Source organism: Athene cunicularia, assembly GCF_003259725.1.
Source record: "Athene cunicularia isolate RWA chromosome 14 unlocalized genomic scaffold, athCun1 chr14_part1, whole genome shotgun sequence".
NCBI lineage: Eukaryota > Metazoa > Chordata > Aves > Strigiformes > Strigidae > Athene > Athene cunicularia.
The window spans coordinates 7,919,882-7,947,082 of record NW_020799118.1 but is presented as its reverse complement, the minus strand read 5'-3'; the positions used below and the strand labels follow the sequence as shown (position 1 = coordinate 7,947,082).

Sequence of the window (27,201 nt, the reverse complement as noted above, 5' to 3'; positions counted from 1 at the left end):
CGACTGGAGCACGTCCCCTCTCCCCCGAGGAACTTCATTATTGTTGTAATACGCAAGGAGTTGGGGTATTTTTCTCCAATTCTGTAGCAATTAGTGCTATGCCAGGCAGCCGGAAATTTTAATTAGCAGCATACCATCTTCATTTGAGTGGGTTTGGTTCTATCAGAAATTAGTGGCTGAGGGATGAGGAAGAATTTAGCAGGTGTGGATCTGATCTGTTCCAGTCCCCTGGAAATACCAGGCCACTTCTGCCTTGCACAGGAGCCACAAGCACTGAGCATCCTTCAAAATCAAGCAACATCTGTCTTCATCTTCTGCAGCACAACCAGTGCAAAGGGGCCTAAATTGAATTCTTAAAAGTAGTTTATAATCCCAAATGCATTTGGGGTTTTCCCGTGATTCTACAAACACTGTCTCAAAAGTTCCAAAGAAATGATATGCAGAAACTCTCATTTATCTTGGCTGCCTTGAGTATTTTAATCCAGTTGCATCTGCCTGGATTAATTTAATTATATCCCATCTATATTTTTCCTAACTTCATCATCTTTGGAACTTTCACTACCTGTTTCTGAACTGTTCCAGCTACTTTTCTGCCTGCCTGGACTGTCATTCCGGGTACAGCCCTTCATTTGTATATTTGCCCACCTTTAACCCACCCAAGCATCACTCCTCTGTATTACCTGGCTAGGTAGATACTGTCATTGCATTTTCTATACTGTTTCCTTTACTCCACACTCACTAGCATTCTGGTCGTTTAAGATTAAATGCATAATATTTTCCTCTGCTATAAAGACTGTTCTGCAGCATTTTACATGCTAATACTGAAAGGCTTGTTTTCATGGCTGCCTCTATCGCAGTGTTACACACATAATTTTCACCTTATCTTTGTTTCGTTTCGTTCCATTCTTTCCATATTATGTCCTTCTGTACTATCCTACTTGACTAATGTAGAAAGGCAGAATATAAAGAAGATAAATGGCTGATCCAAGAGCAAATAAAGGCAGTAATACATGCCTTCATGCTCCCAGCAACAACAAAAAGAAAAGTCAAAAACTAGAGGCTTCATCATAATTATACTGCCACAACTAATAGGAGAATTTTGCTCATGACCTCCTGGCTTTACTTCTCTGATGCAATGAATTTTCTCACTGTTACCTGTTACTCACTTGGTGATCCAGGTTTTTAGGTACTTAGCGGCAGCAGCTGTAGGAATCAGAGCATTCTGAAACATCCTCCCTGGGATCCCATGTGAATTTACTGTGCTGCTCTTTCACACTGACCTGGCTGTTTCCAGATTCTCCATAGTTTCAGTTCCTCCATTCAAATACACCGTACAAGGTAGATCCTCTGTACTGCTGCTTATTCTCAGTCAGTGAGCAGGCAGGCAAGTCTCCTTAGTCTCTTGTGTTGAAAGCACAGCAGCTGTTTGACAAGGCAGCAGCAGGGTTCCAAGCAGGGATTCTTCTTTTCTTTCATTGTGTTGGATCTGAGTCCTCTTTTCTACCCTTCCCCTCCTGGTCTCCCACTGCATTGTTAATAGAACTGGAGGCAAAGTTCAAAATACTCATCAGTAGTTCTGACTGTCAGACAGACAGAACAACTGAAATTTGTTCAGTTTAATGGCACCCAGAAGGCCAAGTGACAGAAATCTGGTGGCCTTTATTGACTTCTGAGAGGACTAGTGTACACCTACCTCACATAAAACACTGACCCCTCCATGAAGGGTAGGGCTGCAGTGCCCAGAAAATGGCAGATTATTAAATGATAAAACTGGAATGGAACTCAACCAGGTTTCTGCTTTATGTACTTAAACAAATGTCACCCCTATGTATAGTAAATACAGATCAGATCCCAAAGTGGTCACCAGAATGCTTTGGAAGGAGGTTTCCTGGCAACAGTAGGTAATATGTCCATGGATTAAAACTAGATGTGTGCCTATGGCAAAGCTCCCTTTCACATCTTTTCTTCTGTATCTATGTAGCTATGTTGGCGTACCATGGATTTGTGGAATTGAGATGAGCAGGGTGTGTAGCACCACCAGCATTATCAGGTCTCGAGAGTGGAGAGTTCTGCTATAAAATGGTCCGTGCTACTTCATCTCAGTTCGATGCTGACTTCTGTCCTCAGCCTGCCAAAGCTGGCCTGTTAATGTGGTGAGCTCTTGTAGGATGGACAGTAGTGTGCCAGTAGCAAGGTCTTTCACATTGTTTTTCAGAACCAGCTAAGAGGTGTAAATAGTCCACAGCTCTTGACTGAAAGAGTTCTGGCTGCCAGCTCTTTCTAAAAGCTCATTCTTTATATCTTTATTTAATTTGACTGATGATGGCTCAGAGCAGGACTGATCTACAGTAGGCTCAAGATCTATTTTTTAAAACCGTCATTTCCATTAATACCTCCTTTTTGCCTTTCAGACATGGCCATGCCCAGTTCCCTTTTGTGGGCTGTTGACATTTTTGGGAGGGTTTACACCCTCTCTACTGTTGGCCAGTACTGGGAGCTCTGTAAGGACACACAGCTGGAATTCAAACGGGTCTCTGCCGTCAAACAATGCTGCTGGGGAATAGCCTGTGATCATAAAGTATACACCTACGTGTTCTCAGGTGACGTTCCTATTAGATACCAGGAAGAAACCTATGAGAATCAGGTATGACGTGTTACGGGCACCTCTTATCACACTGCCACGTATTTGTCAGAAAGGAGTGATAGCAAATCCATACATCAGTTGTCTCTGCATGTTTGTCTCACAGGAAGATTGTTTGGTTTTGTTTTCATTTTTTACCTGATGTTTTCCTTTCCTTAGTGACAAATACACAGTCCTCTCAAGAAAATGTTCCAGGCAACAGAGATACATATCAGAAACATATTACTCTTAAGAAAATGCTATTTTTCAGTGTTTCAAAGACTTCTCTAATAAAGGCATAACTCTCCATTAAATGTTTCCAACTTTTTTGCATAGAACTGTTAAGATGATTTTGTCTACGTGATGTATTTTTAAAAAATGTCTTTAAAATAGTATTTTCAAGGGAATTTATCCATTTTGGTTTTAAGTTAACCACAAGGTATTTATGAGAGAAAATGGAAGGATTTCGTTGAGTACGTTTCTCTGATTTCTAATGGGATACATATAAGTTGAGAAATGTAACTTATTTGTGTGGGTAAAAATACAACAAATTAATTTTACACGCTATTTAACATTGATACAGCTTTCCAGCTATTTAAGAATGTGCATTTTGTTATGTAAATGTGTTCTTTAAAAATGCAAAACTTTAGATTTTATTTTTGTTATTTTAAAACTTTTGGTTTGTTTGTTCTAGGCTATGAAAAAATGGAAACCAAAATGCTAGAAAGTACAAAAGGGAATATTCTGCAAGAGCTGACAATGACAATTAAATAGTTTTCAGATAACGTGCAAAGCAATTTAGCCAGATTCCTAGTAAAACTAAATAATATTTTGCATAAAAATTATAGGATTTTGAACCACTCGTTTTCCACATGCCCTCAAATCTAAGACAGTATTACATGACAAATTTTCTATTTCTCTAGTAGGTAATAGTGTGAGGAAAAAAATTAAAATCCCAGCTGCATTGTTGAAAACCCGAGCAAGATATTTGTTCTGTAACTGATTAAAGCCTGATTTGGAAAACAACCCCTCTTGGTATAACGTAAGATACAGGGAAGATTTACTGAGATAGCTATCTTGACATAGTTTCTGGCACAGAAGCCATGCTATTTTTCTAGTACAGGCAAGTTACTAATCGTCTTTCTCATGGGGAGTAGATTAGAGATCCCAAGGCTATCTAGACAGCATTATCCTAATGCTGCAGTGTCATGGTGCCATAGATCACCAAAGAACAAAGCACTGTTAGGAGTAAAATACATCAGATGTTCCTATTTAAGTAGCTGAAAATGACTTGGTTGGGACTAGCTTTGCAGTCAGCCCTTCTTTGATACTTAAAAGCTTCCCCAAAGGCTATGATAGGTAGTGGCTTACAGTGTGAACGCTTTCTCATTCACCCTAGGAATTTATTCCTCTTTTACTGCAGAAAATAAGAAACGTATCATTTACGACTGTAGATGTCCAGTGAGATTACGTGATCTCAATTAAATGTTTTATTTATTATTTCTGGCAGCGCTGGAATCCAGTTGCTGGCTTTTGTGAGAAATTACTGCCCAGTGACCGCTGGCAGTGGAGTGATGTGAGCGGGCTAAAACATCAGCAGCTTGATAGTTTCACACTGCCTTCACCACACTGGGAGTGGGAGTCTGACTGGTATGTGGATGAAAATATTGGAGGGGAACCAACAGAGAAAGGGGTAGGTGAACAATACCAAAAAGAGGTCTATTCTGGGGATCCTTAGTCTGTAAAATAAAAGGCACTTTTATAGACACGTAAAAGTCTGTAAAAATAAAAGGCACTTAACTTCCCATAGCTACTTCTTTCTGGTAATTAGCTCAACTATAATACAACACAAAGAAGGATCTTGTTTGAAGGCTTTTGAAGTCTATAGGAGCTTCTGTAGAAGCTTGTCTCTTTTTATTAGGCCATGAAATGGTGGCAACTAAATGCCATTGTTATTTAAGATCTTTACTAGGAAGAAACTAAAATGCTTTACTGTGTCTTGTTTGTTCTGTGTATATCCTGCAGAGGAATTTGGACATGAGTCACAAATCATTCATGGAATTAGCTGATCTGTTAATCAGGGCTGTTGAGACATGCACAGTAACTCGTACTGTATTTGTAGGAGTGACTCTTGTGCAGAATTGCTCCAAGTTATTGTTTCAAGCTTTCACTTGGTCCTGATTTCTCATACAAGAAAACCTCTGTTTGCAGGGCTGGACTTATGCCATAGACTTCCCCAGCACCTACACAAAAGATAAGAAATGGAATTCTTGTGTGAGACGCAGGAGGTGGATCAGATACAGGAGATATAAATCACGGGACGTTTGGGCAAAGGTTTGGGATATCTTTTCAATATTAAATAAACTGGTTTTCTGAAATAATTATAAATGCAGGGAAAGCCATTTTTTATCACTGCTTTGTAGGCTGGACCAGGATTCCTTGACTTCCAGCTTGTAATTCTTGCAAGCATAAATGGAAGGCTGGGATTTTTCGTAGAAACCTGTGGCAATAAGGTGCCAAATCTCGTAGTAATGCAGCTTATTTCCTTTGCAAATTTCAAGCCAACCATTTAACTTCCTTTGGTTGGTTGACAAAGTACTGTCTTTCAAAGTGGCACCTAACATCATTCATCAGCTGTGTCCTTTATCTGTATGAATAACTATTCTTTAATACTTGTTCCATTCTAAAGAATGTACCAGAACTGTAATGTCATGTTCCAGCTTTCCAATTCAAAGAACATCTCTATGCACCGTTCTGTAAGTAAAAATTTCCTTTAGTTAGGGGATGAAACACAGACTTCCTCGTGCTGCTTTGGCAGTGTTTCCCCTCTCTGCACATAACAGCCTTGAATGCGAGGAAGAATCTCCATAATCTCCTTGCTCAGCCACTGCAGTAAGTGATACATAAACCAACCTGCAAGAAACAAGTTAGGCCACCAGCCAGATACCTGTCTATTTGCAGTGCCTCCACTTCTCAATCTTCCTTCTTTTTGCTTCAGATCGTATCCCAAGATAATGCAGATAAGTTGCCAGACCCTTTCAATGACATCTCGGTTGGAGGATGGGAAATCACCAGTGAGCCTCCTGGCCGTTTATCAGTATGGGCAGTTTCTTTACAAGGAAGGGTACGTGCGTGTTGCCTCGGTTTTCTAGTATAAATTACTACTGAAAAGGAATTAACTGCTTTTAAAGCAAGGCAGGTTTGTTACTGTCTGACGTTGGTTAGGAAATGTGCTGTTTGTGCATCTGGCAGAAAATGTAAAAGCTGCTTTGGGACTACATTATGTAACAGCTTGTGTTGTAAATGGAAAGGCTTAGTATCTCATAGGGTTGCTGTTTATGGAAGCCTTAAACCTCTATAAACAGGTGAATCTTAAAAACTTGGGCTGAGTAGTGTCTCATATCCTGAAAAATGTCCAGAATGCAGACTGGGACTGGTAACAAAAGAACAAACCTTAAGGTTCTTGCAAAGCATTGTGCTACGTCCCTGGTGGAGAGTCAGGAATGATTCAAGAAAGAATTCACAAAATGGTTTTCTAAGACCTGTTGATCAGAAATGGTAACCTGACTTGGCCATGTGGAATCCAGCTCTGGAATGTTTTCAGTTTATTTTCTATCAAAAACTATGTATCTTCCTTCTTTTGTTGTATTTAGGCCTACCATAAGGTCTCTCTTCTTTTGCTCAGTGCTGTAAAGATTTGATTCTTGCTTTCCTTTCTTCATCCTCACAGCATGTATCTGACATTCCTTTGTCTCTAGACAATTTCTAACTAGTGGTCTCACAGGGAAGAATGTAATACTTTTAACAGATAACCTGAGATTTCAGTCACACCTGGCAAGCAATCTTGGTTAAATTTAAACTAAAATTTGCTATGCCTCATACTTCCCAGTCGTAAGTGACAAGCATCCCACTCTACAGGCGCTCTTGACTGACATTGTAAAATGCTTTTACTTCCCAAGTAAAAGTCCCCAGAGAAATAAATTATTTCTAAAATTGAGGATTTAGCACTCGTCAGTCATGTTTTGGAGCACTCACATGACTACTGCAGGATGCTTTCTATGTTTAACCTTCCTGTTTTGACCGTGACCTATAAAAAAGTGCACAGACAGTAGGACCAAGGCTAGCAAATGGACTGGATGTCACTGAGGGCTGCACAGAGAATGGAATTTTTCACCCAGATTGTGGCAAGCTCTGCTCAGTGAAAGTGAGGTCAGGCTATCATCTAACAGTAACATTTTTGTGTTATATATTTGTTCATTCTTGGTTTATATAACATGCCCTGAAATACACTGAAGTGTTTTTGAATGTTGAAATATACACAGAACTTGTAGCAATAGGTTACTGTACCCAGTGCAGATTCACTTCCATGATAAAAGCTAGTCTGTAGAAAAACCTCCTCCCTTAATACATAAGGAAATAGTCTTCAACTGCATAATCAACATTTAAAAAAAATATCTTTAAAGGTCAGAGTGCATACATTGCATAAAAAACCCCTGATGTTAAAGGAGGACTGTTCTTTCCAGTTTGACTTCATGTTTGTTTCAATGGTTTCATTGTTGTAGTGATATTTTTCTAAGTTTTATTTGTTTTATTTAAACTTGTCTAGGTATGGTACAGAGAAAATGTCTGCCATCACAATCCAGAAGGTTCCGTGTGGACCTTAATCAGCACTCCTGGTGAAGTTGTACAGATCAGCTGTGGACCATATGACCTCCTTTGGGCAACTCTTTGGGAAGGGCAAGCTATTGTGAGAGAAGGAATTGATAGGAATAACCCTCAAGGTAAAGTTTGTTAAATTTAGCTAGAAACCCCTTTTCTTTGTATAGTGTTGAATAAGAAACTAACCTACGATGTCTTCTGGGTTTTGGTTTTTTGCAGGAATATTTTGGAGTATTGTGGATTCTCCAAGCTCTGAAAATGGAATTATGCACGTCTCTGTGGGTGTTGATGTGGTGTGGTGTGTTACAAAGGACAGAAAAGTAAGGGGTCTTATGCTCTGGTGCTTTTTGTTTCTTCCATCTGCTTTTGTCAAACGGGCATGTAACTTTCATAGAAAACATTCCTGATTTGAACTCACTATCCCCATGGTTTGGGGAATTCTGTGTTTGCTTGCTGTTAGGGGAATGCTCTCCGGTTTGGGATATACATAGTTGCATTTATTTTAAAGACTTTATGCTTTTCCCTTGAGGGAATTTTCTAAACCCAAGCCAGACAGATGTGGTAGGTGCGTGGGGACATTGATGGGGATGTAATAAGGGGCCTACTTCTAAGGGATGTTAAGCATCAGGATTAAAGGGACCCTTAGCTGCTCAGTCTTGTTTCCACATGGTCTGAATGTTACATCAAAAGTGGCATAGGCATTATTTTTATCTATGCTTTTCTGTATGATCCTATTTTTTTATCTTCCTATTGTAACTGTTCCCACTTCATGAGCCTTTTAATGTAGGGTTTTTTTGATTCATTGACATATCTGTTCTGTATACGTGTGATTACGTTCTTCATGGGGTTTTAACTTAGAATCATAGAATATTTCAAGTTGGAAGGGACCCATACGGATCATCGAGTCCAACTCCCTGCTCTTCTCAGGAAGTCTTGGAAGTCTTGAAGAATGTACTATAGTCTAGCTCTAGTGCTGGCTGCAATCAAAACCCTTCTCACTGAATTCAAAAACATAGATGAATTCTGTGCATGTATAGCAGTTTTAAGTAATTGAATTGCTCTGGTTTAATGAGTTACTACTTGTCAGCTGAGCCATGGTAACAGACTGTCCAGCCTGCTCCATCTGCCAAATAAAACCACTATAATAAATGTAGATAAGCTGGCATGTTTTTCTTCAGATCTGCCACAAGATAGTCAAGTACATTCTGTTATGTGATTCAACCAACAACTCCTAAAGTAGCTGCTTGCCACTATATGACAATATGCTAAATACAGATGGAAATTTTTCCAGGTACCCAGCCCACAGACACTTTTGGATTGGTAAAATCCATCTAAGGAGAGACAATTTAAAGAGCTGTACCACTGAAAAGATCCCTCCGACAGTTCCCTCTAAGGTTTAAACACAAGAACACTATTTAGAAGCGCATTCAGATTGACCAAAAATAGCCTACAGTTGACATGTAATAGAACGTATTTTTCCAATGACAGAGAAACTTATCTCTGTCACAGAAAGTTGTAACAAAACATCTCCTTGGGGGCTGTTCTGGCTGAAGTTGGTCACAAGGACACAGAGTCTGGATACTGTTAAGAGAATTATTTTATCTTTGCCTGATAAAGAAAAAGAACCAAGGAGGTAAGAGACTTCTTAAGGCAATGTGGCAAGTCAGTATTAGAGATTAAGACTAATCCACTAAAGAAACTAAATTCCAGCTGTCTGCTTGCTAATGCAGAAGGAGCAAAATTTAGACTTGTTGCTGTTGCTGTTGTAGGTGTGGTTTAGAAGAGGAGTGAACTCACATAATCCTCGTGGAACAAGCTGGATTGAAATGGTTGGAGAAATGATGATGGTAACTGTAGGCTTAAATAACCAGGTAAGACAGCTGTATACCAATGATGAGGATATTTATGTTTCCCTTTGTACAGGCAGTATTTACACCTGTTGAGGACTGTCAGCAATGCCAAATGGACAGCCAAACGAGAGATCCATGTGCTTGAACTGCTAGCAGGGAATTGTGGCTGAATTCTTCACCAGGAGATGAACAGTAGCATGTCTCTTGTATGGCACATTCAGGTGCAAATAGTTTTCTCTTGATGGTAGAGAATTTTATACTGCATCTACAGTATCAGCATTAAGGAAGAACATGAAAAATGCTGTTTCCAGCAGATTTTTGTGTTCCATGCCATTTCCTTCACCAAACCCTTCCCTTCCCTAGGTTTGGGGAATTGGCTGCGATGACAGAGCAATTTATTTTCGTCAAGGTGTCACACCAAGTGAGCTCAGTGGGAAGACGTGGAAGGCAATTGTATCTGGCCGAGAGAGTGACAGATCTCAGACTGGGAGCTCAATAAGTCTGCTCAGGTACTTAGTAAAACACCTGCTTGTGATTTGTACCCCAAGAGTTTCACTGCTAGGAGATACTTCTTCACATTTAAATGGTACAGACAGGGAGGAGCACGGAAGATATCTCCAGTCATTTTGTATGCTGAAAAGCCTTTGCATTTTTCTGCCTTGAAAATTAATAAGCAGCAGTTGTTGCACTCAGAGTAGAAACTGAAGCTCCCACTTTGGAATTCACTGCATGCTTTACTATCACTATCTGGAACTAGTCTCTAATAAGAGAAAATGTTACCTGTGAAATATCAGGAAGGAGTGTCAACCCTACTAAGGAATTATCCTTCTCTTGAGTGTGACTGTACTTTTCCTTTCCTAGAGAGATTGAATCAGTAACTCCCTGCTGACTGCTGGCCTCCTGGCTGTGCAAGGAGACAGTCAAGCTGGGGGTGCTGCAGAAGCTATTTGTTTGAATCAGAGTGTGCTCTGAGTAGAAGCCCTCTCTATCTAAGACAAAAATCATGAAGTTAATAATGGGCTTCAGAAAATCCTATTCATTATTTCGTATCCATAAGATGTGATTTCGCTTCAATGTTTTCCTGAAAGTTACAGGCAGCCAACACCATCAGTTGTTTTAAAAGATGAATGAAATACCTTCCTGTGTTTCAGATTTACTGGACTGGTCTGCTAGATTTGTGTTAGACTCTTCCCTAAATGATAGAGTTTGGCCTTCAGAAATGAAGTCTGCTCTTTCTCTCCTAAAGCTGAAACACTATGTTTACTTCTGTATGTCTGTGGTCTCATTTATGCTGCTTTGAATGACAGTTGATTAATTATCTATTTGTCCTTCAGTGCTAGCTGTTTCTTTACTGATGATATTCAGAACCAGACACACGCGATCATTCAGGGAGATGCAGATAATTGCTCTGATACAGAGCTTCCAAGTGTACCCGTGAACCTTGCCAACACACCCCCGATGGGAGCTGCAGCCAGCAGCAGTGGTAACGGCACAGGCAACCAGGCAGCAGAAATACGGGCAAATTTGACTGTGGATCCTCTGGACTCTGATCAAGGAGAAGCCACTGTTGCTTCAACTAGTGATGAGAAAGCTAACGTTGAAATGTGTAAATCTACAAACCCAAATCCTTCTGCAGAACTGCAGTGGACAAACATTGACTTGAAGGAGGCCCAAAAGCATCCAGTCCTCTCTGTCAGCACCTTTGCAGAAACATCCAGCCTTTCCTCCTTTGGCGTGTTCTCGGTGGGAGCTGAGGAACAGTACGGAGCCGATGAGCACCCGCTCTGGGCCTGGGTGTCAGGGGGAGGCTGTCTTGTAGATCTACACAGCCCACTGAAATGGTTCACTGCTCTGTCAGGTACTATCCAGTCTCCACAACAGACCCAGATTCTCAAGCACAGTTTAATATGCTCTAACAAAAACGTTCATTTGGGTTTTTTGAACAAAACCATGGCACAAAACTTCTGATAACCCATTTGCTCTTACTGCAGTTTGGTAATATGCACCATGTTTGAGGATAGTGCTGGATGTATTTAGCTGTAAAACACTTTGGGATTGAGATAGATAAATGTAGAAGTGATATTTTCTCTTGAGTTTCCCTAAGAATTTTATAAAATAATCTGTGCTGAGTCTACATCTCATTTTTAATTGCACTGAAACGGCAACTTCAGGCAAAACCCATAGTATCGCTGAACAGTAGCTGAAAATAGTAAAAAGGGCTCTCCTGAGAAATGCAGATGCCACAAATAACTGCCTCGCTCCTACCGTTCCTACTGAGACAAAGGTAGGGTAGAGAAATTATTCAGAGGCACTGTGAATGGGAGCCCAGCTGATAGCTGGGTGGGCTTGGAATTTAGATTCTTGACAGACGGTGGAATATAACAATATTTTCAAAATAAGCCATGAATTGTGGCATCCCAGTATTCATTAATAACAGTGTAACTCTTGATGCATTGTATTACCTAATTATCTTGCAGTTCAGTGACAAAACTCCCAACAAAAGTTACAGCTTTGAAAGATTCTATATAATCTAGTGATCCCAGTTCTGGGCATCACTGACGAAGTCTGGCTGTAATACGTCAATTCCAAAGCATAATAATTAGAAAAATTATGTTAGACCAGGTTGATTCAGTCCAGTGTTCAAAGCAGCATCATGTTTTACCTTTCACAGAACTGTATTCAAAGCTCACTGGAGTTTATTGATTTGGGTTCTGTTCTAGGCTTGTCATCCTCTGTGCAATCTCTGTCTCTGTCTATCACTCCAGCACAGACAGCAGCGTGGCGAAAGCAGATTTTTCAGCAGCTCAGTGAAAGGACAAAGCGGGAACTGGAGAATTTTAGGCACTACGAACAGGCTATCGAGCAGGTAAGCAGTGAGGACACATCTTTTATCTACTAAACAGATCTATCAATACTGGGCATCAATAATATATTTCTGACTTACTGATCTGAACTTTCTGTCAGCTCTATATTCTCATCTTTATTTCTGTCTATAACAACTTTCCTGGATTATCACTGTTTGAGCTCCCTGTGGGAAACTAGCAGCTTATCAAACACAGAGCAGCAATCTTTATCTAAAAACATTAGCTGATAGTTTTGTATAGGAGCAGATGAAGCATTGGTCAGCATTATTTGAGTACACTGAAACCTCAACTCCACAGAGAAACATTTGGAACAGTGCAATATTGTATGAATTATTCTACCACAAGATGAGTCTTCTTAATTGAAACAGTGACTCAAGTAGGTGAACTTTCTGTGGTAATTAAGGGATTAATGCAACTCACATAAATAAAGCCATGATGCAAACGTCAATAGCAGCACTTAAATAGCAGCACTTTTGTTTAATGTTCCCTTTGTTCTGACTCCTTGGCTCTTTTCAGATTCATTCACATTTTTGGTCCCTTCATTGCTAATTGCCAAATGACATCTGGAATTCATTTGATTAAAAACACTTGGAGTCCAGAGGTTCAATCAAGTTCAAAAAAATTATGTCAGAAGCCTTTAACAGAACAAAAGTTGTGTTATAACAAGGAGCACACTAGAGTCAGTTCATATCTGTGTGCTGTTGTATTCTTGCAGAGGTAAAATGTTAATGTCCACATGCTATTTCAGTGCCTTTCTATGCAGTTTGGTCAATTTTCATTTTGTCTTCAGCTTCCTGAACACTCTTATACTCTTTGTCAGAATTAATTGATACGATACAGACTAACTTGCAGCAGAGACTTCTTGTGGTCACAAAAAACAGTACTTAGGAGAAAAAAGAAGAGTCATGCAGTTTCCTTACTCCTGTAAATTTGTGTTTGCATTGCAGTCAGTTTGGGTTAAAACTGGGACCTTGCAATGGTGGAGGAATTGGAAGCCTCACAAATGGATAGATGTTCGAGTTGCACTTGAGCAGTTCACTGGAAGTGATGGAATGCGTGACAGCATCCTGTTCATCTACTACATGTATCATGAGGAAAAAAAGGTGTGTTCAGGTTGAGACCCTTGAGAGAGTTGCATTTGGCAAAGGAAAACCCTTGAAGGGAAGACAGTTTTCTTAAGGGAGATAAATTATGGTTTGCGATTGCTCCAAGTTTTAGGAAGCAACTCAAATGTAGCCCAGGGTAGTAGCAAATGGCAAGCTTTTCTAAGCTGTAGCTCTGTTAATGCCATGTCGGAAATACCCAGTCAGCAATCATCCACACTGCTTTAATCATCAGCTGTGCACTAACTGGGAATTCTTTTGGAAGTTCAAAATGTTCTTGACTGTGAAAAAAGAGCCAAGCTTGGCTGGCCAGGGTCTTCATAAATAGGGTTAATGCATACGAGCAATAGGAATCAGAGGTAGTGCTGGACTGGAAGTTGAGCCCCATTCCTTCTGCACCAAGAATTGATTCTTTGCTCTCCTTGGCAGGAACGCCTTATTCATTGTCCTGAAGTGCAGAAATGCTGGCTCGAGGAAGGTCTGTCTGAGTTTGCCTTAGTCACAATTTTTTTTTCCTCTTGTCTTAGTATATCCACGTGTTTCTGAACGAAGTCACTATTATAGTTGAAGTTCTGAATGAAGCCAAACACTCCTTCGCACTGTATACACCTGAAAAGACGAAGCAGCGATGGCCAATCCGCCTGGCAGCCGCAACAGAGCAAGAAATGCATGACTGGGTAATTCTATGAATTTTTCATTTCAAGCTGGCAATATCTGAAATAAAATATAAAAGCTCTGAAATCTCAGCATTACATTTACAGTATCTAGGTAGTTTAGTTATTTTTGCAGTTTAGGTCTGTCTAAACCTGCAACACATGAGGCTTCCCATCTCCTCTGGAGTTTGCACACTTTCTGATGCTGTAGTTATCCACAGGAAAACCAATACTTTTTTCCTTCTGTTCCTATCTCTGGATACAGATTACGCTACAAATGAGTTAGGAGTATAATTCAGTTAGTATATTCTTCTGCATTGGTAAAACTGTTGTCTATTGTCAGTGTTAAAGGGTCTTCCGTATAGGCAGGCATATATACCATGGAAAAGTATACAATAAAGCAATGGAGAACTGTAAGACTTCATCATGATCAGATACTGCAAACCACATTGGTTTCAGTGATTGTGTTAATAATTTCTAAAACACTGAATTCCAGTGCCTTTGAGAAAAACCTGCTAATTAATTTTGCTGATTTTCAAGAACCTGGAAAAGTAAAACTTCATTTTGTAATACTGAAACATCTATGGAAATTTTTGTTCTCACTGTAAAAGGAAGCTTTTGGTTCTCTGCTTCTTGTTTTGTAGCTGTCTTTGCTGAACATGTCCTGTTGTGAAAGCAGACGGATTCAAGGCGCTCCTTCTCACCACGCCATTTGGTCAGTTACTTGTAAAGGAGATATCTTTGTTAGTGAGCCAAGTCCTGACCTGGAGGCCGGACCACACCTGATGCCATGTGATCAAATGTAAGAGGTTTCAGAAGCTGTTCTTTCTGCATGGGGTGCCAGCCAGCAAAGACTGTCTTTCGTGTCGAGTCAGTGGCTTTGATGGTCTGTTGGAGTGTACAGTATACTGCACGTGTCTGTCAATGACAAGGTTCAGGGCTGACTTCATAAGTACATCTGAAGAAATTCACTAAATCATATTTTAATTCTTAGGTGCTGGAGCTATTCATGTGATCTCAAAAGACTTTCTCATCAAGATGCCATTTTTTTGTGATTGCATCTTTCATGTCAATAATTATTTAAATTAAGAGATGGCCTAGAATAAAAAGTAAACCTAATCACTCTAACTGTCATGTAATTTGAGCTTTCAGTTTTATCTGAGTCAGGAAATCTGAAATTCTCAGTCCTCCATTGTTACTACAGTCCAGGAGGAGCTCTTTTACAGTTTCTATTCAAACTGTGACAATATAGTACTGCAAACTCTTCAAGCAAAGAAATACCAGCCTCAGAACTGGTGGGGTAAAGACCAATCTTCAATTTAAAACACACTACCAGTTTCAAGTTACTGGCACTAAGTGTCTTTGAATAATACCTGAGATATCCTTTAGTGCTTTTCCTTTAGGACACCTTCAACGTCTGGCAAATCACAGAGCTGATGTGCTCTTGCATCTTATTTTGGGGGAATCTGTGACCTAGATGATTTCCTGCCATTCTGAGAACTAAAATACTCTTCTGCCATGTTTTTTATTTTCCCCATTCTTCCCCAGAAAAGTACCATGGCCAACTGGGTGTGTAAAGCCCCAGAAAAGGATTAACCTGCAAAGATTAGGTGAATAGGAAGAATTAAAGCCCTTGTTTTTACCAAGCTCCATAGCAAATATATAAATAATATATATAAAAGCAATTCCTAGGTTTTAAAAACATGAAGTTAAATCTGAGGCAGTTGGTGGCTACTAGATGTAAAGATTCTAGCAAGATCATCCTAACTAGTGTTTAAAAACAATATGTGTGTGTGTGTGTGTGTGTGTGTGTGTGTGTATATATATATATATATATATATATATAAACCCACAAGCTATAAAATTAAAAGAAATTTAAATACTTCAAAGCCTGAAAATTCCAAGTGGAGGCAGGCAGGTTCATTCCAGCTGCCTTTTCCGTAATTGTTCAGCAGGAAATGCTTTCAGCTGGCAACTGCCTTCACTTATGGATTACACAGAGGTTGAACTAACGAGCATATAAAGTTGCGTGTCCTTGAGATTGTTGAGTTGTAGGAGGGAAAAGTGTACATTCCTGATGGAGGTGGTGTAGAGTAAATGTAAGATGTTGTTCTTTTTCTGGCAGGTTTTGGCGTCAAGTTGGAGGTCATCTTCGACTGATAGAGTGCAATAACCGAGGCATAGTGTGGGGCATAGGATATGATCACACAGCTTGGGTTTATACTGGTGGATACGGAGGTGGCTTCATTCAAGGTATGGACAACTGGTCTACTGTGGTGTGCACGCTGCTTCTTTTCCTGACTGGGTCAGCTATTCAAGCTATTTCAGCTGTCCTTCCTTTAGCCTAACCTACACGTAGGGTTATACAGTGAACAGGCCACACGGGAAGGAATTGGTATCGCAGTACTATATTTTCAGCTTAAGAGTAAGAAATAAGATAATCAGCAATATTACTGTGGCTACTGGAATTGCAAATGTAGTGTCCTTAAGGTTTAGCTTTACTATAATCCAAATCATTTACTTCTTACAGGACTGGCCAGTAGTGCTGATAACATTTATATGCAGTCAGATGTGAAATGTGTTTACATCTATGAAAACCAACGGTGGAACCCAGTCACTGGATATAGCAGCAGGTTATTTACTTAATTTATTGTATTTATTTATTGTTATTTTTTACTACTGCCAAATGTGAACAAATGTGTTCTACCTTTTCAGAATAGTTATTACAGTTAATCTATCTTCAGTCTCCTCCAATATTTATTGTTAATCCAAGATGGAAGGAGCAATGTTTCTTAATTTTCTAGATTTGCATTTGTAGCAAAACAGTAGAGATTTTTGTTTTGTGATCAGAGTGTGCCTGCTTGCAACATCTTTAATTATTAAGGCCATACAGCAGTTCTTATTAGCATCTATATATTCATATACATATTGTGTTAAATACTCTGGGTCCTTGAATAGTATATTTGAACAGAAGTATTGAAAAAGCATTCACATATATGGGTGTCTATGCCAGAGAAACTTAGGTTTCGCCTTCTAATTTTAAATAGTAGTGAGGAATATCACTCTACAGAGAAAAGTTTGCATGACCCTCAAGTTTGGTGTAACTGGAAGCAATTGTACAGATTATTTCCCACTACCCTCATCACTCACATGGTACTTCTAAATACACGGATTAATGGTAGACTGATTCGTGTATGAAAGTAGGAAGTGCTATGAATTGGGTTTTCTTCCCTTACCTTTTAAATTTGCAGTTGTAAATGACCTTGCATTCCTTGTACCTTGCTTCACCACAGAGGTCTGCCCACAGACAGATACATGTGGAGTGATGCTTCTGGCCTGCAGGAATGTACAAAAATCAACACCAAACCTCCTTCTCCACAGTGGTCTTGGGTAAATTTTGTCTTAAAAGTCTTTTTACTAAGAAGGCAAGGCTTAGCAAGTGGGATACAAGACTTGGGCTCAAATGACCCAGATTTTCTTCCTGGATTTATTGTAGTATTTAACCTTGGTTTCCCCATTTATACAATTGCAATAGGCTTCCATAGTCAAAAGGACCATTGAGTGGGAATTTTTGTTTAGTGGGACTTAGACTTCTGTTTCAAATCATTTCTCTTCAACAAAATTAAAAAGACTTGGGAACCTCTGTATGAATTTATATTAATAAGTATTAGAAGTATTATATACTTAATAGTATTAGAAGGTTTCTACCAACACTACACTCCAAAAGGTGAAGGGGAAATAGCAGAAGAGGTTATTTTTATTAGCCATTAGGTGTTGGTTGTACTTGTTATTCTTACTGTCTCCTTTTGACAATAGGTATCCGATTGGTATATTGATTTTAATACTTCAGGCGGAACCGATCGGGAAGGCTGGCAGTACGCCGCAGACTTTCCAGCGTAAGGAGATATCTTTTGCCTAGAATCCTAACCGGCAAATGCCTTAAGTCCTCATTTCTTCTTGTTTGCTATTTTGTCTATTATCTGTGCTTTACCAGGGACAAGCATGCTTTGATTTCTCCATTTGTATGGGGATACCAACACTGAAATTTGGTGGGGGGGTAGGGCAGCAAGGTGTGCTTAGCAAACTGTAGTTTCAAGCATTTTAAAGTCAGCAGGCACGTCTAGTGGGCAGATACATAGACAGTGCTCTCAGGGGGGCGCTGACACTGGAGATACTCTGACATCCTTGTGAACACCTCTTCAAATCTGTTTTTGTAGGTCCTACCATGGTCACAAGACAATGAAAGACTTTGTCAGACGGAGGCGCTGGGCAAGGTGAGTAACTAAGATATATTTTTAACTTGAATGCTAACTGTTCTCTTAAAGTCCCCTGTAGTTACGAGGGGAAGAGTCATCACGCAATCAACAAAAGCAGTAGTGAAGAAACTTGCAACAAGTAACCCATCTCCAATAGAAAAGCTGATGATCTTTAGCATTATGGATTTAATTTTAAACCTTTACAGGTAGACACCCTGTTTGATTTTGTGGGATCCATAGATAAAAGTCAGCCAGTTATTCTCTGTATCTGATTTTCCTTATGGTAAATTATTCAGGAATAGTAGAGTCTAGGTATATTATTACATGCAAGGTCACTTGTAACAACTGGTAATATGTCTTTTAAATTCATAGTTTTAATAGATGAATTCCACATACTGCATACTAGGCAATAGATAATCCCGTTAAAGTCACAGTACACTATATTCAGGTGAAACCTGGAAAACTGCCACTATCTTCTAGTCTATTCTGTTAAACAGGGGAAGTCTGTGCATTGTTTTTTCAGCTTTTCTATGCTTTCTATACTAGAGTATCTAACAGCCATGCTAATAAATTGCTGTGAACTTTCAGTTACACATTGTTCTGTTTGTCATTGAGACTACCAGGCTAGTGTTTTGGCCCTTGTACGAAAATCTTTGAAGGTCCTGAACCATCAAACTGTTGCTCCAGGATGTGCTCCAGGATGTCCAACATCAAATCAATGAAAGTGGTGACCTGAAATCAAATAAGCAACTTAAGAAATATCTTCAGGGCTAAACACTTCCTCTGGTTTAACTATCAGTTGAAAATTGAAAAAAAAATAGGGAACAGCTCCAGGCTGGATCTAGTTTTTCAGAAGTGAAGAAAGGGGAAATGTCCTGAGATTTTTAGGATGTTCTTCATACACAGAAATTGCTGTTAGGATGACAGAATCTAAAATAGTTTCTGTAACAGACAGCACTACTTCCTTGCAGTTTCCACAGAAAAAATAGACAAATTCCCAGAATGATCTACCTCCAACTCTTTAATTTAGAGCTGCCTTATCTCTGCCTATCTCAGGATGCTACATAACTTTATAACAGGCTCCACCACTCACCCAGTGAGTTTTAGAGAGCTAGGGAGCAGTGTAGCACAAGCTGCAGACTTCTTGGGTGGCCTTGGTTTTAGAAAGTAACTGTTTTTAAAAACAAAAGCTTTGAGAAATCAGTAATATGGCAAAATTCAAAACCTGATACAAAACATCATTGATTGCTGTAAACCGTTTTCAAATTTAAAATGTTAACACTTATTGTTACCTACTTAATCAAAAAAGTACAGGATTGTTTGTACTGAAGTCAATAACAGACTGGGAAACAAATTCAGTTATAGAAGGTACATACTTCTGACATGTTTGTTGTTGTTTTGCTTCAGAAAATGTAGGATAGTCACCAACGGGCCATGGCTGGAAGTGCCTCCTGTTACCCTGTGGGACATCTCCATAATCCCCAGTTCAGGTTCAGATGCAGATGACAAAGAAGCAGTAGCACTGTGGGCAATCAGTGACAAAGGAGACGTGCTCTGCAGGCTTGGAGTGACACAGCAAAATCCAGCGGTAAGACACCCTGTTTATTTTTGCTGCCTGACTAATACATTTAATGTAGTTATGCAAGTACATACACACATGCAGTGTCCTCTCTTAAAGCACCTTGTTATTTTTTTCTCTTTTATGTCCCAGATTTGAAAGTCCTTGTCCATCAACTGTAACACAGTTTTCTGCCCTCATTTCTTGCCATAGCACTTCTCTTGCACAGTCTGCCTTAGCTTGTGCCACACCACCTGCAGCAGCCTCTCTCAGCCCCTGTAAATCTTCTTGTGAGTGAAGCACTTCACTTCCCCTTCCTGCACTGATAGCTTCGTTGTTTTGTGGGTTTTTTCAATTGTTGATGTGTATCCCGTTTAAATGAACTGCTGAGGGAAAGAATTTCTCTGAAGTATGGTCCCAGTCTAATGCCTGCTGATACCAGTAGGAGTTTTTGTCCATTGACTTTTCTGGGCCCGGAACTGCTTATTTAAGACAGGTGGGCCTGGACTAACCTACAGATTTGACTCTTTTTTATGGACTGGGACAGAAATAATGAACAAATGTCTGGTAAAGTATGCAGAAAGGAACAGTCCCAGTAACTTCAACAGGAATACTTATCTCCTACTAATAAACACATGCCAAAACACCAAATTAGGGTTGATATGCACTGGTCTTAAGCCATATTTACAACAGGGGAAAAAAAATTAACAATATACTTTAATGTAATTTGGAGAAAAACTGCAAGAAGTTAAAAATTTATAGGAATGATTTATTTTTTTTTCTTCCTGTTCAGTTAGTTCCAATAGCACAGAACTGTAAGGCACTGCAACAGCAAGAACTGGAATACTGTGTCTGGAATCTAAAGCCTTATACCAGTTGATTTTTGTGATACCGTTCTGTGTAATCAAAACTAAGGGTCTATTAAAAACAAAAAGGCTGTAGCCCAGCTATTCAGAGACAGGTAGGGGTGACTAAATTCAACAGAAAAGGCCAACATAGCTGTTTTTAAAGAGTTGTATATCCAGATACCTTTGAAGATCAGGGACCTTGTTTCTGTTCAGTTGTAAAGTTGTGTAAGAATTATTCTTCAGAATCTTTTTCACTATCTAGGGTTCTTCCCATTTGGCAGTAATCAGTGATACTTTGTTGTAGAGTTTCTAATCATTGCTTCACAATTAATCTTCCATGATTTGTTAGGGAACATCCTGGCTGCATGTGGGAACAGATCAGCCCTTCATTTCTGTATCAATTGGAGCATTTTACCAAGTGTGGGCTATTGCTAGAGATGGTTCTGCCTTCTATCGGGGTTCAGTGTCTCCAAAAAAACCTGCAGGTAAGTACTTGTACTTTTTTAGTACAGTCTTCATCTTACACATTGTGTAAGCCTGACTACACTGGCATGTCTGAAAATGACAGATCTGTTTAGCTGTGCAAAACAGTGCATATGAATAATACGTTAATTATAGCAGTTAATTTGCTCTTCACTTGCGGGACTCAAAGTGTTTGTTTCTGAAAACAAGCTAGTAAAAATATATTATATGTAATTTCATTCACAGCTTTCTTGCACAGCTATGTATTTCAACTGCAGACATTTCCAAGACTTCTCATACATAATTCTGTTTTCTCAATGTTTTACTCAAGTATTTCTAACTTTTAGGTGACTGTTGGTACCATATTCCTTCGCCTCAAAAACAAAAGCTGAAACAAGTCTCAGTAGGACGAACATCTGTGTTTGTGTTGGATAAAAATGGTAAGGATTCTTAAAAATTATTTATCAATATTACAAAAACTAAATTAGTATATATCAGATTGATTAAAAAAGGAGAGGCTAATTCAGAGCTTCAGCAGACAGATTACTATTGCTCCAAGAGGACTAATATTTCATATTCAGAGAGATGGAGGATGGAGTAGGCATCCTGCTTCATTACTGGTTTTGAAGACTTGGGTTTTGTTATATCTGATAGTGCCCTGGGTAGCAACAATCCAGCATCTATGCTGTTACTTGGGGGGGTTGGGTGAAGAGAGATATGAATCTCAAAGAAGAGAATTGCATGGAAGGACTTGTCTGAAACTCTAGAACATGTGAAACTGAAGAATACCTTCCTGTTGCAAATCATTGCAAGTTAAATAATGAAGCATCTTTTTGAAAAAGAAACAAGCCTTTAACACCAGTCTCCTTCAGAGATCTTAACTTCATTTGGTTTACTTCTCTACTGCATAGTTCTTTATATGAATATTCTTCCCCAATAAATTTTACAAAATAAAGTACTTGCTGGTTTCCAGAAAAGTTATAAAGAACACCTCTAAAAATACAAATTCCAAAGTATTGTCCTTCATTGTCCTTCCCTGTAACACATTAGTCAAAACGGCAATGCTTTCTACAGAACACAGCAGGTATTAACTACTGATTTGTTCTGTTGTTCACTAGCACTTTATACAAAGCAGACATCCCAAGTTGTAACCAGGGCTATTTATTTTATAGGCAATCTTTGGTACCGGCAGGGTATCACACCAAGCTACCCTCAAGGGTCTACATGGGATCATGTTTCAAATAATATCCGTAAAATGTCTGTAGGGCCCCTGGACCAGGTGTGTATTAAGCTTCCTTGTACCTTATTAGTTTATTAAAAATTATGCTTAACATACTTTTGTACTAAAGTTAAATGTTCTTCAGAATTATTTTTGTTTAACTTTATTCCACAAGGTGATTGTCTCAATGCTGGAATCCTGATAGCAAGACAGAAATTATGCCAATGAAACAGTGATACAGCCAGCCATTTGCTGTAAAAAGCCTCATTATATTTTTTCTTTTTTTAACAAGGCTATTTTATATATTTAATTTCTTTCCTGCCAAGTCTTACTGTCTGGCAATGTTTTAACTGTAATGCTAGTATCTAGCTGTTTGTTTGGGGGTGTCTCTGACTAGATTAGAGCAGTTTTGGCCTGTTCAAAAATCAAGACAAATTTCTGAAAGTGATCAAACCTAGAATTTTCATGTCTGGAAAGAGCAGCATGAAGAGCACATTTTATTGCCTCTCTTTGCTTTCTTGAGGTCTGGGTGATAGCTGATAAAGTGCAAGGAAGTCATAGTCTGAGCTGTGGGACTGTCTGCCATCGGACTGGTGTTCAGCCAATGATGCCTAAAGGCCTCTCATGGGATTATGGTATTGGGGTAAGTGCTGGGGGGAAAAATACTGCCTAAAAGTTTTGTATACAAATACCCATGGGAAAGGAAAGTTCCATCCTGCTCCAGCTGGCCAGCTTTCTAAAGCTCACATATACCTGCAAGAAATTAACCTTTGTTCTTAAGTTTTAGGTTCCTTTTTTAAGTTAATATAATGGGTTATGCAATTATAGCTGGGAAATCATTTATTTGAATTTAACACGTATTCATTTTAAATAGAAAGTTATAATGGAAAAGTCAGTAAAGTAAGTACTGTTTTTAAATGATTCCTTCCAGGTCTGTGTCTGCTTATCCTTTGTTGTTGTTCCCTGTATTACCCTCAGTGTTTTGAGAAAGGCTATCTCAAGGTTTTCGCCCATTTAAGTTGGTGGAAAAACCTGCAGTGGCTCTGTTATGAACACCTGACTCTACTAATCTCAGTTCCCTCTAACAAAAATAATCCTGGAGTTTACTACCTATATACCTCCCTGTCAGGGAGGTAATGTTGTGTCACATTTTGTTTTGTATTACAAGGAGCCTTTTCTCTGATTCAGCCCAGAGCAGGATTACTTTCCACATGAAAAAATAATATAAAACTAGTAGTGTACATAAAGCATCACACCAGATACTGTAATTGCAGGGTGATGGCTATCCTTTTATATTTTGTTATCAATCTTTTACAGGGTGGATGGGAGCACATTACAGTCAGAGGAAATGCAACTGAAGCATCTAGGGTGTCTGTGCATGACACTTCTGAGGAAAACCCTGCAGTATCAAAGGATGTAGAAGATGAGGAGAGTAAAGGGAAAACAGAACAGTAAACCCTCTCTGATGGTCAGTGAAAGTCAAGAATTGGACAGAAATGCTGTTAATTGTCACCATCTACATGTTGCAAACAAGCAGTAGTCAATATAATTTAAAAAGAAACTAAATGTCTATTGCCTGGAGAGAAAAACATGTCCTTTTTGTTCTACTAAGCTACCTTTCTGAACTGGAATTTGCAATGGGTTGTTTTAAATACTGATTTCTTTTACTACATCACGTGTAAAATGTGGCTTGATAGAGCTAATAGTTTTGTCAAAGCAGGCAAGCTTTTTAGCCACAGTGTATTTCTGACCCTTTACCATAGCTGCTATACAACCATACAAATGTGAATATCTTTGCAGATGGTCATTACATTTACTTATTTATGAATATTACAGTTCCCTTCCCTACATTTCTCTCATATTTAGATTCATATTTGAGCAGAGATGCTGTCATACTAATTTAAATGAATTAAAGGCAAACATAACTGGTCCTAATTGTACAAGTATTTTTACATGCACATAACTGCTTATGTGAGTCCTGGTAAGCATGTAGCTTGGGTTATGCTGGTTTTGTTCCCATCAGTGAAATTAAATTCTATACAACTCAGCTTAAGGTGCAGTAAGGGCCAATTTTTGCTATCTTTGCTCACAATGAGTAGTACTTTAATCAACAAGTGGAACCACTGGTTTCAGTGAGACTATGTGGAGAGCACGGTTCTATTCAGTCTGACTAAGAGTGACAAAGTTGCATTCTAAATTGTTAGTCCAAATGGTGGTAGCTCATGGTTGTCTCCATCCAACTGCAGTATAGAGATGCCTACCTAGTGAGGTTGGAAGGCACCAGACACTGGAGGAGTTTGGCTGTGTTCCTGATCACTGTAAATCATGCTTTCATAGCGTAAAAGACAAGAGGAGGTCTCTAAGATTCTGACTTCACAGTGGTAGGAACTCAGAACAACTTTACTGGTTATCAGTGGAGTTTGCCAACGTACACTCATGTGGGTTCGGAATGAAGCTCTGCTCTTTTTTTTTAGTAAGTGATGAATTCATCCCTTCTTCCAACAAAAAACCCACTTCTTATTCTCAAAAGTAGTTTTTTTTCCTGTCTTACAATAATTAGACCATGACATGAAATTATTATTTGAAATCCAGTCCTTGGGAAGTGCGGAAAAAGCCTCTCCTGATAGCTTCAGGAAGGCACAACGTTTTTCCCCTGGCAGCAGTTTACATTAATTTTTCCTCTGTGTGTGTGAGACTGTATATGGAGTTATTTTTATATGATGAGCAGTGTGGTGTGTCTCAGTACTGTATTTGTAGAAGTAAAACTTACATGTGCACGTATTTAAAGAATATATTTGGTATTTTAATGCCAAGAAAAGCACTGTTTCCCAGTCCAAATGTGAATGAAGATTGAAGATGCTCTACAGTTTTAAAAACACCTGTTGATTTCTGATTTATACATACATTGTGGGAGTACCCTAAATAACATTTGCATTAATTACTGTAATATGTTTTGCATAACTTGCACAGTATCCTGTCCAAATAAATTATTATATGTATTTTTAGAGAATTATTAGGATTGTATTTTCTCTGCATTGTATCAAAGATTTTTTCTTTTAATAGTGTTTATATATCCAACAATCAAAACTGATTTCATACAATAAGCTTTATAATGTACCTTTGCATTTTTCCCTACATTGCCAAGTTTCACTTACTTTACTGTAAAAAGCTGAGTTTAAGCGAACAAAAGATAAATTATGTTTGAGTACTATATGTTTGCCTTCTGAAAGTATTATTTAGAAAATTAATTTAAAAATACAATGTCGTTGTTGTGGCTAGTTAAATTAAGGAAAAGTGACTTTAAATTGAAGCAGTTTTGAAAAATAAATGTAATTTATCAGAAAAAAATGCTTATGAAATCCCTTTTGACATGTCCAAGAAAGCAGCACTTCATAGCAAATAACCATTGTGGAACTAGTAGTTGTCATTCCATTAAAATGCGTATGTCCTGTGCCTGACTTACTCCTTGGGGGTTGACAGGTAGCCTTCACTTGTCTTTTCTGCTACTGTTTTTATAGCTAGATATTACTTGCCATTTTGGGCTTAGTAGTTGAAATGCCTTTGCAGGAAGTCCTATCAAAAATACATTGCCACAAGCATTTAACTCTCCATTTATAACAGTTAATATCTGTATAATGGATTCTTAAAGTGATGTGCAATTCTTTATCAATTACACTGTTAAAATACTGTTTTTTTCAACTCATTGCTTTGCTTCCTCTACCGAAGTAACCAAATAGCCCTTCAAACATGGCTAAAAAGATTTAGTAGCTGGACACTCAGATCTCCCTTATAACGCACTGGTCTAGCAGACTAGTGACCTTTAAAGAATCCTACAAAAAATGTTTATCTAAAAGTGCTTCGTCATCATTTACCGTATGAGACAAAGACTTTAGGCTGAAGCCATCGAGGCCACCCCCCGTACCGCAGATAGGGGCAGGCTGCTCCAAGCCGCGTCCCGCCGGTCCCTGAGCACCTCCAGGGAGGGCAGTTCCGCTGGTATCCGAGGCCGCCACGGGGCAGCGCCTCCGTCTGACAAAGTCTTTCATTGTCTTGTGACCATGGTAGGACCTACAAAAACAGATTTGAAGAGGTGTTCACAAGGATGTCAGAGTATCTCCAGTGTCAGCGCCCCCCTGAGAGCACTGTCTATGTATCTGCCCACTAGACGTGCCTGCTGACTTTAAAATGCTTGAAACTGCAGTTTGCTAAGCACACCTTGCTGCCCTACCCCCCCACCAAATTTCAGTGTTGGTATCCCCATACAAATGGAGAAATCAAAGCATGCTTGTCCCTGGTAAAGCACAGATAATAGACAAAATAGCAAACAAGAAGAAATGAGGACTTAAGGCATTTGCCGGTTAGGATTCTAGGCAAAAGATATCTCCTTACGCTGGAAAGTCTGCGGCGTACTGCCAGCCTTCCCGATCGGTTCCGCCTGAAGTATTAAAATCAATATACCAATCGGATACCTATTGTCAAAAGGAGACAGTAAGAATAACAAGTACAACCAACACCTAATGGCTAATAAAAATAACCTCTTCTGCTATTTCCCCTTCACCTTTTGGAGTGTAGTGTTGGTAGAAACCTTCTAATACTATTAAGTATATAATACTTCTAATACTTATTAATATAAATTCATACAGAGGTTCCCAAGTCTTTTTAATTTGGTTGAAGAGAAATGATTTGAAACAGAAGTCTAAGTCCCACTAAACAAAAATTCCCACTCAATGGTCCTTTTGACTATGGAAGCCTATTGCAATTGTATAAATGGGGAAACCAAGGTTAAATACTACAATAAATCCAGGAAGAAAATCTGGGTCATTTGAGCCCAAGTCTTGTATCCCACTTGCTAAGCCTTGCCTTCTTAGTAAAAAGACTTTTAAGACAAAATTTACCCAAGACCACTGTGGAGAAGGAGGTTTGGTGTTGATTTTTGTACATTCCTGCAGGCCAGAAGCATCACTCCACATGTATCTGTCTGTGGGCAGACCTCTGTGGTGAAGCAAGGTACAAGGAATGCAAGGTCATTTACAACTGCAAATTTAAAAGGTAAGGGAAGAAAACCCAATTCATAGCACTTCCTACTTTCATACACGAATCAGTCTACCA

The 27,201-nt window shown here is 39.0% G+C and overlaps 1 protein-coding gene and 1 long non-coding RNA gene across 2 annotated transcripts; one reads left to right on the top strand and one right to left on the bottom strand.

The window, feature by feature from the left end:
* The first annotated feature begins 2,376 nt into the window (after positions 1-2,376).
* On the top strand, positions 2,377-25,338 carry TECPR1 (tectonin beta-propeller repeat containing 1). Its single transcript, XM_026858899.1, has 24 exons — positions 2,377-2,644; positions 4,131-4,313; positions 4,832-4,954; positions 5,619-5,744; positions 7,227-7,401; positions 7,499-7,599; positions 9,049-9,150; positions 9,493-9,638; positions 10,464-10,987; positions 11,850-11,995; positions 12,941-13,096; positions 13,624-13,773; positions 14,394-14,551; positions 15,875-16,002; positions 16,280-16,382; positions 17,043-17,139; positions 17,566-17,645; positions 17,967-18,023; positions 19,413-19,593; positions 20,761-20,896; positions 21,221-21,313; positions 22,046-22,152; positions 22,616-22,735; positions 23,410-25,338. The coding sequence occupies exons 1-24, from the start codon at positions 2,414-2,416 to the stop codon at positions 23,545-23,547; spliced, it is 3,561 nt and encodes a 1,186-aa protein (XP_026714700.1). The 5' UTR covers positions 2,377-2,413; the 3' UTR covers positions 23,548-25,338.
* A 771-nt stretch (positions 25,339-26,109) lies between these two features.
* On the bottom strand, positions 26,110-27,093 carry LOC113485699. Its single transcript, XR_003399475.1, has 3 exons — positions 26,988-27,093; positions 26,482-26,561; positions 26,110-26,160 (listed from the first exon to the last, which is right to left on the bottom strand). It is a non-coding gene; the product is annotated as an uncharacterized LOC113485699 (long non-coding RNA).
* Positions 27,094-27,201: the final 108 nt, after the last annotated feature.

What these genes read in the sequence shown, in the direction of transcription:
- TECPR1 (XM_026858899.1), top strand. Translation starts at nt 2,414, where the DNA reads ATGGCCATGCCCAGTTCCCTTTTGTGGGCTGTTGACATTTTTGGGAGG. An exon ending in ATGGTTCACTGCTCTGTCAG is followed by an intron (nt 10,988 to 11,849) that starts GTACTATCCAGT and finishes GTTCTGTTCTAG; the next exon opens with GCTTGTCATCCTCTGTGCAA. An exon ending in GTCTCCAAAAAAACCTGCAG is followed by an intron (nt 20,897 to 21,220) that starts GTAAGTACTTGT and finishes TCTAACTTTTAG; the next exon opens with GTGACTGTTGGTACCATATT.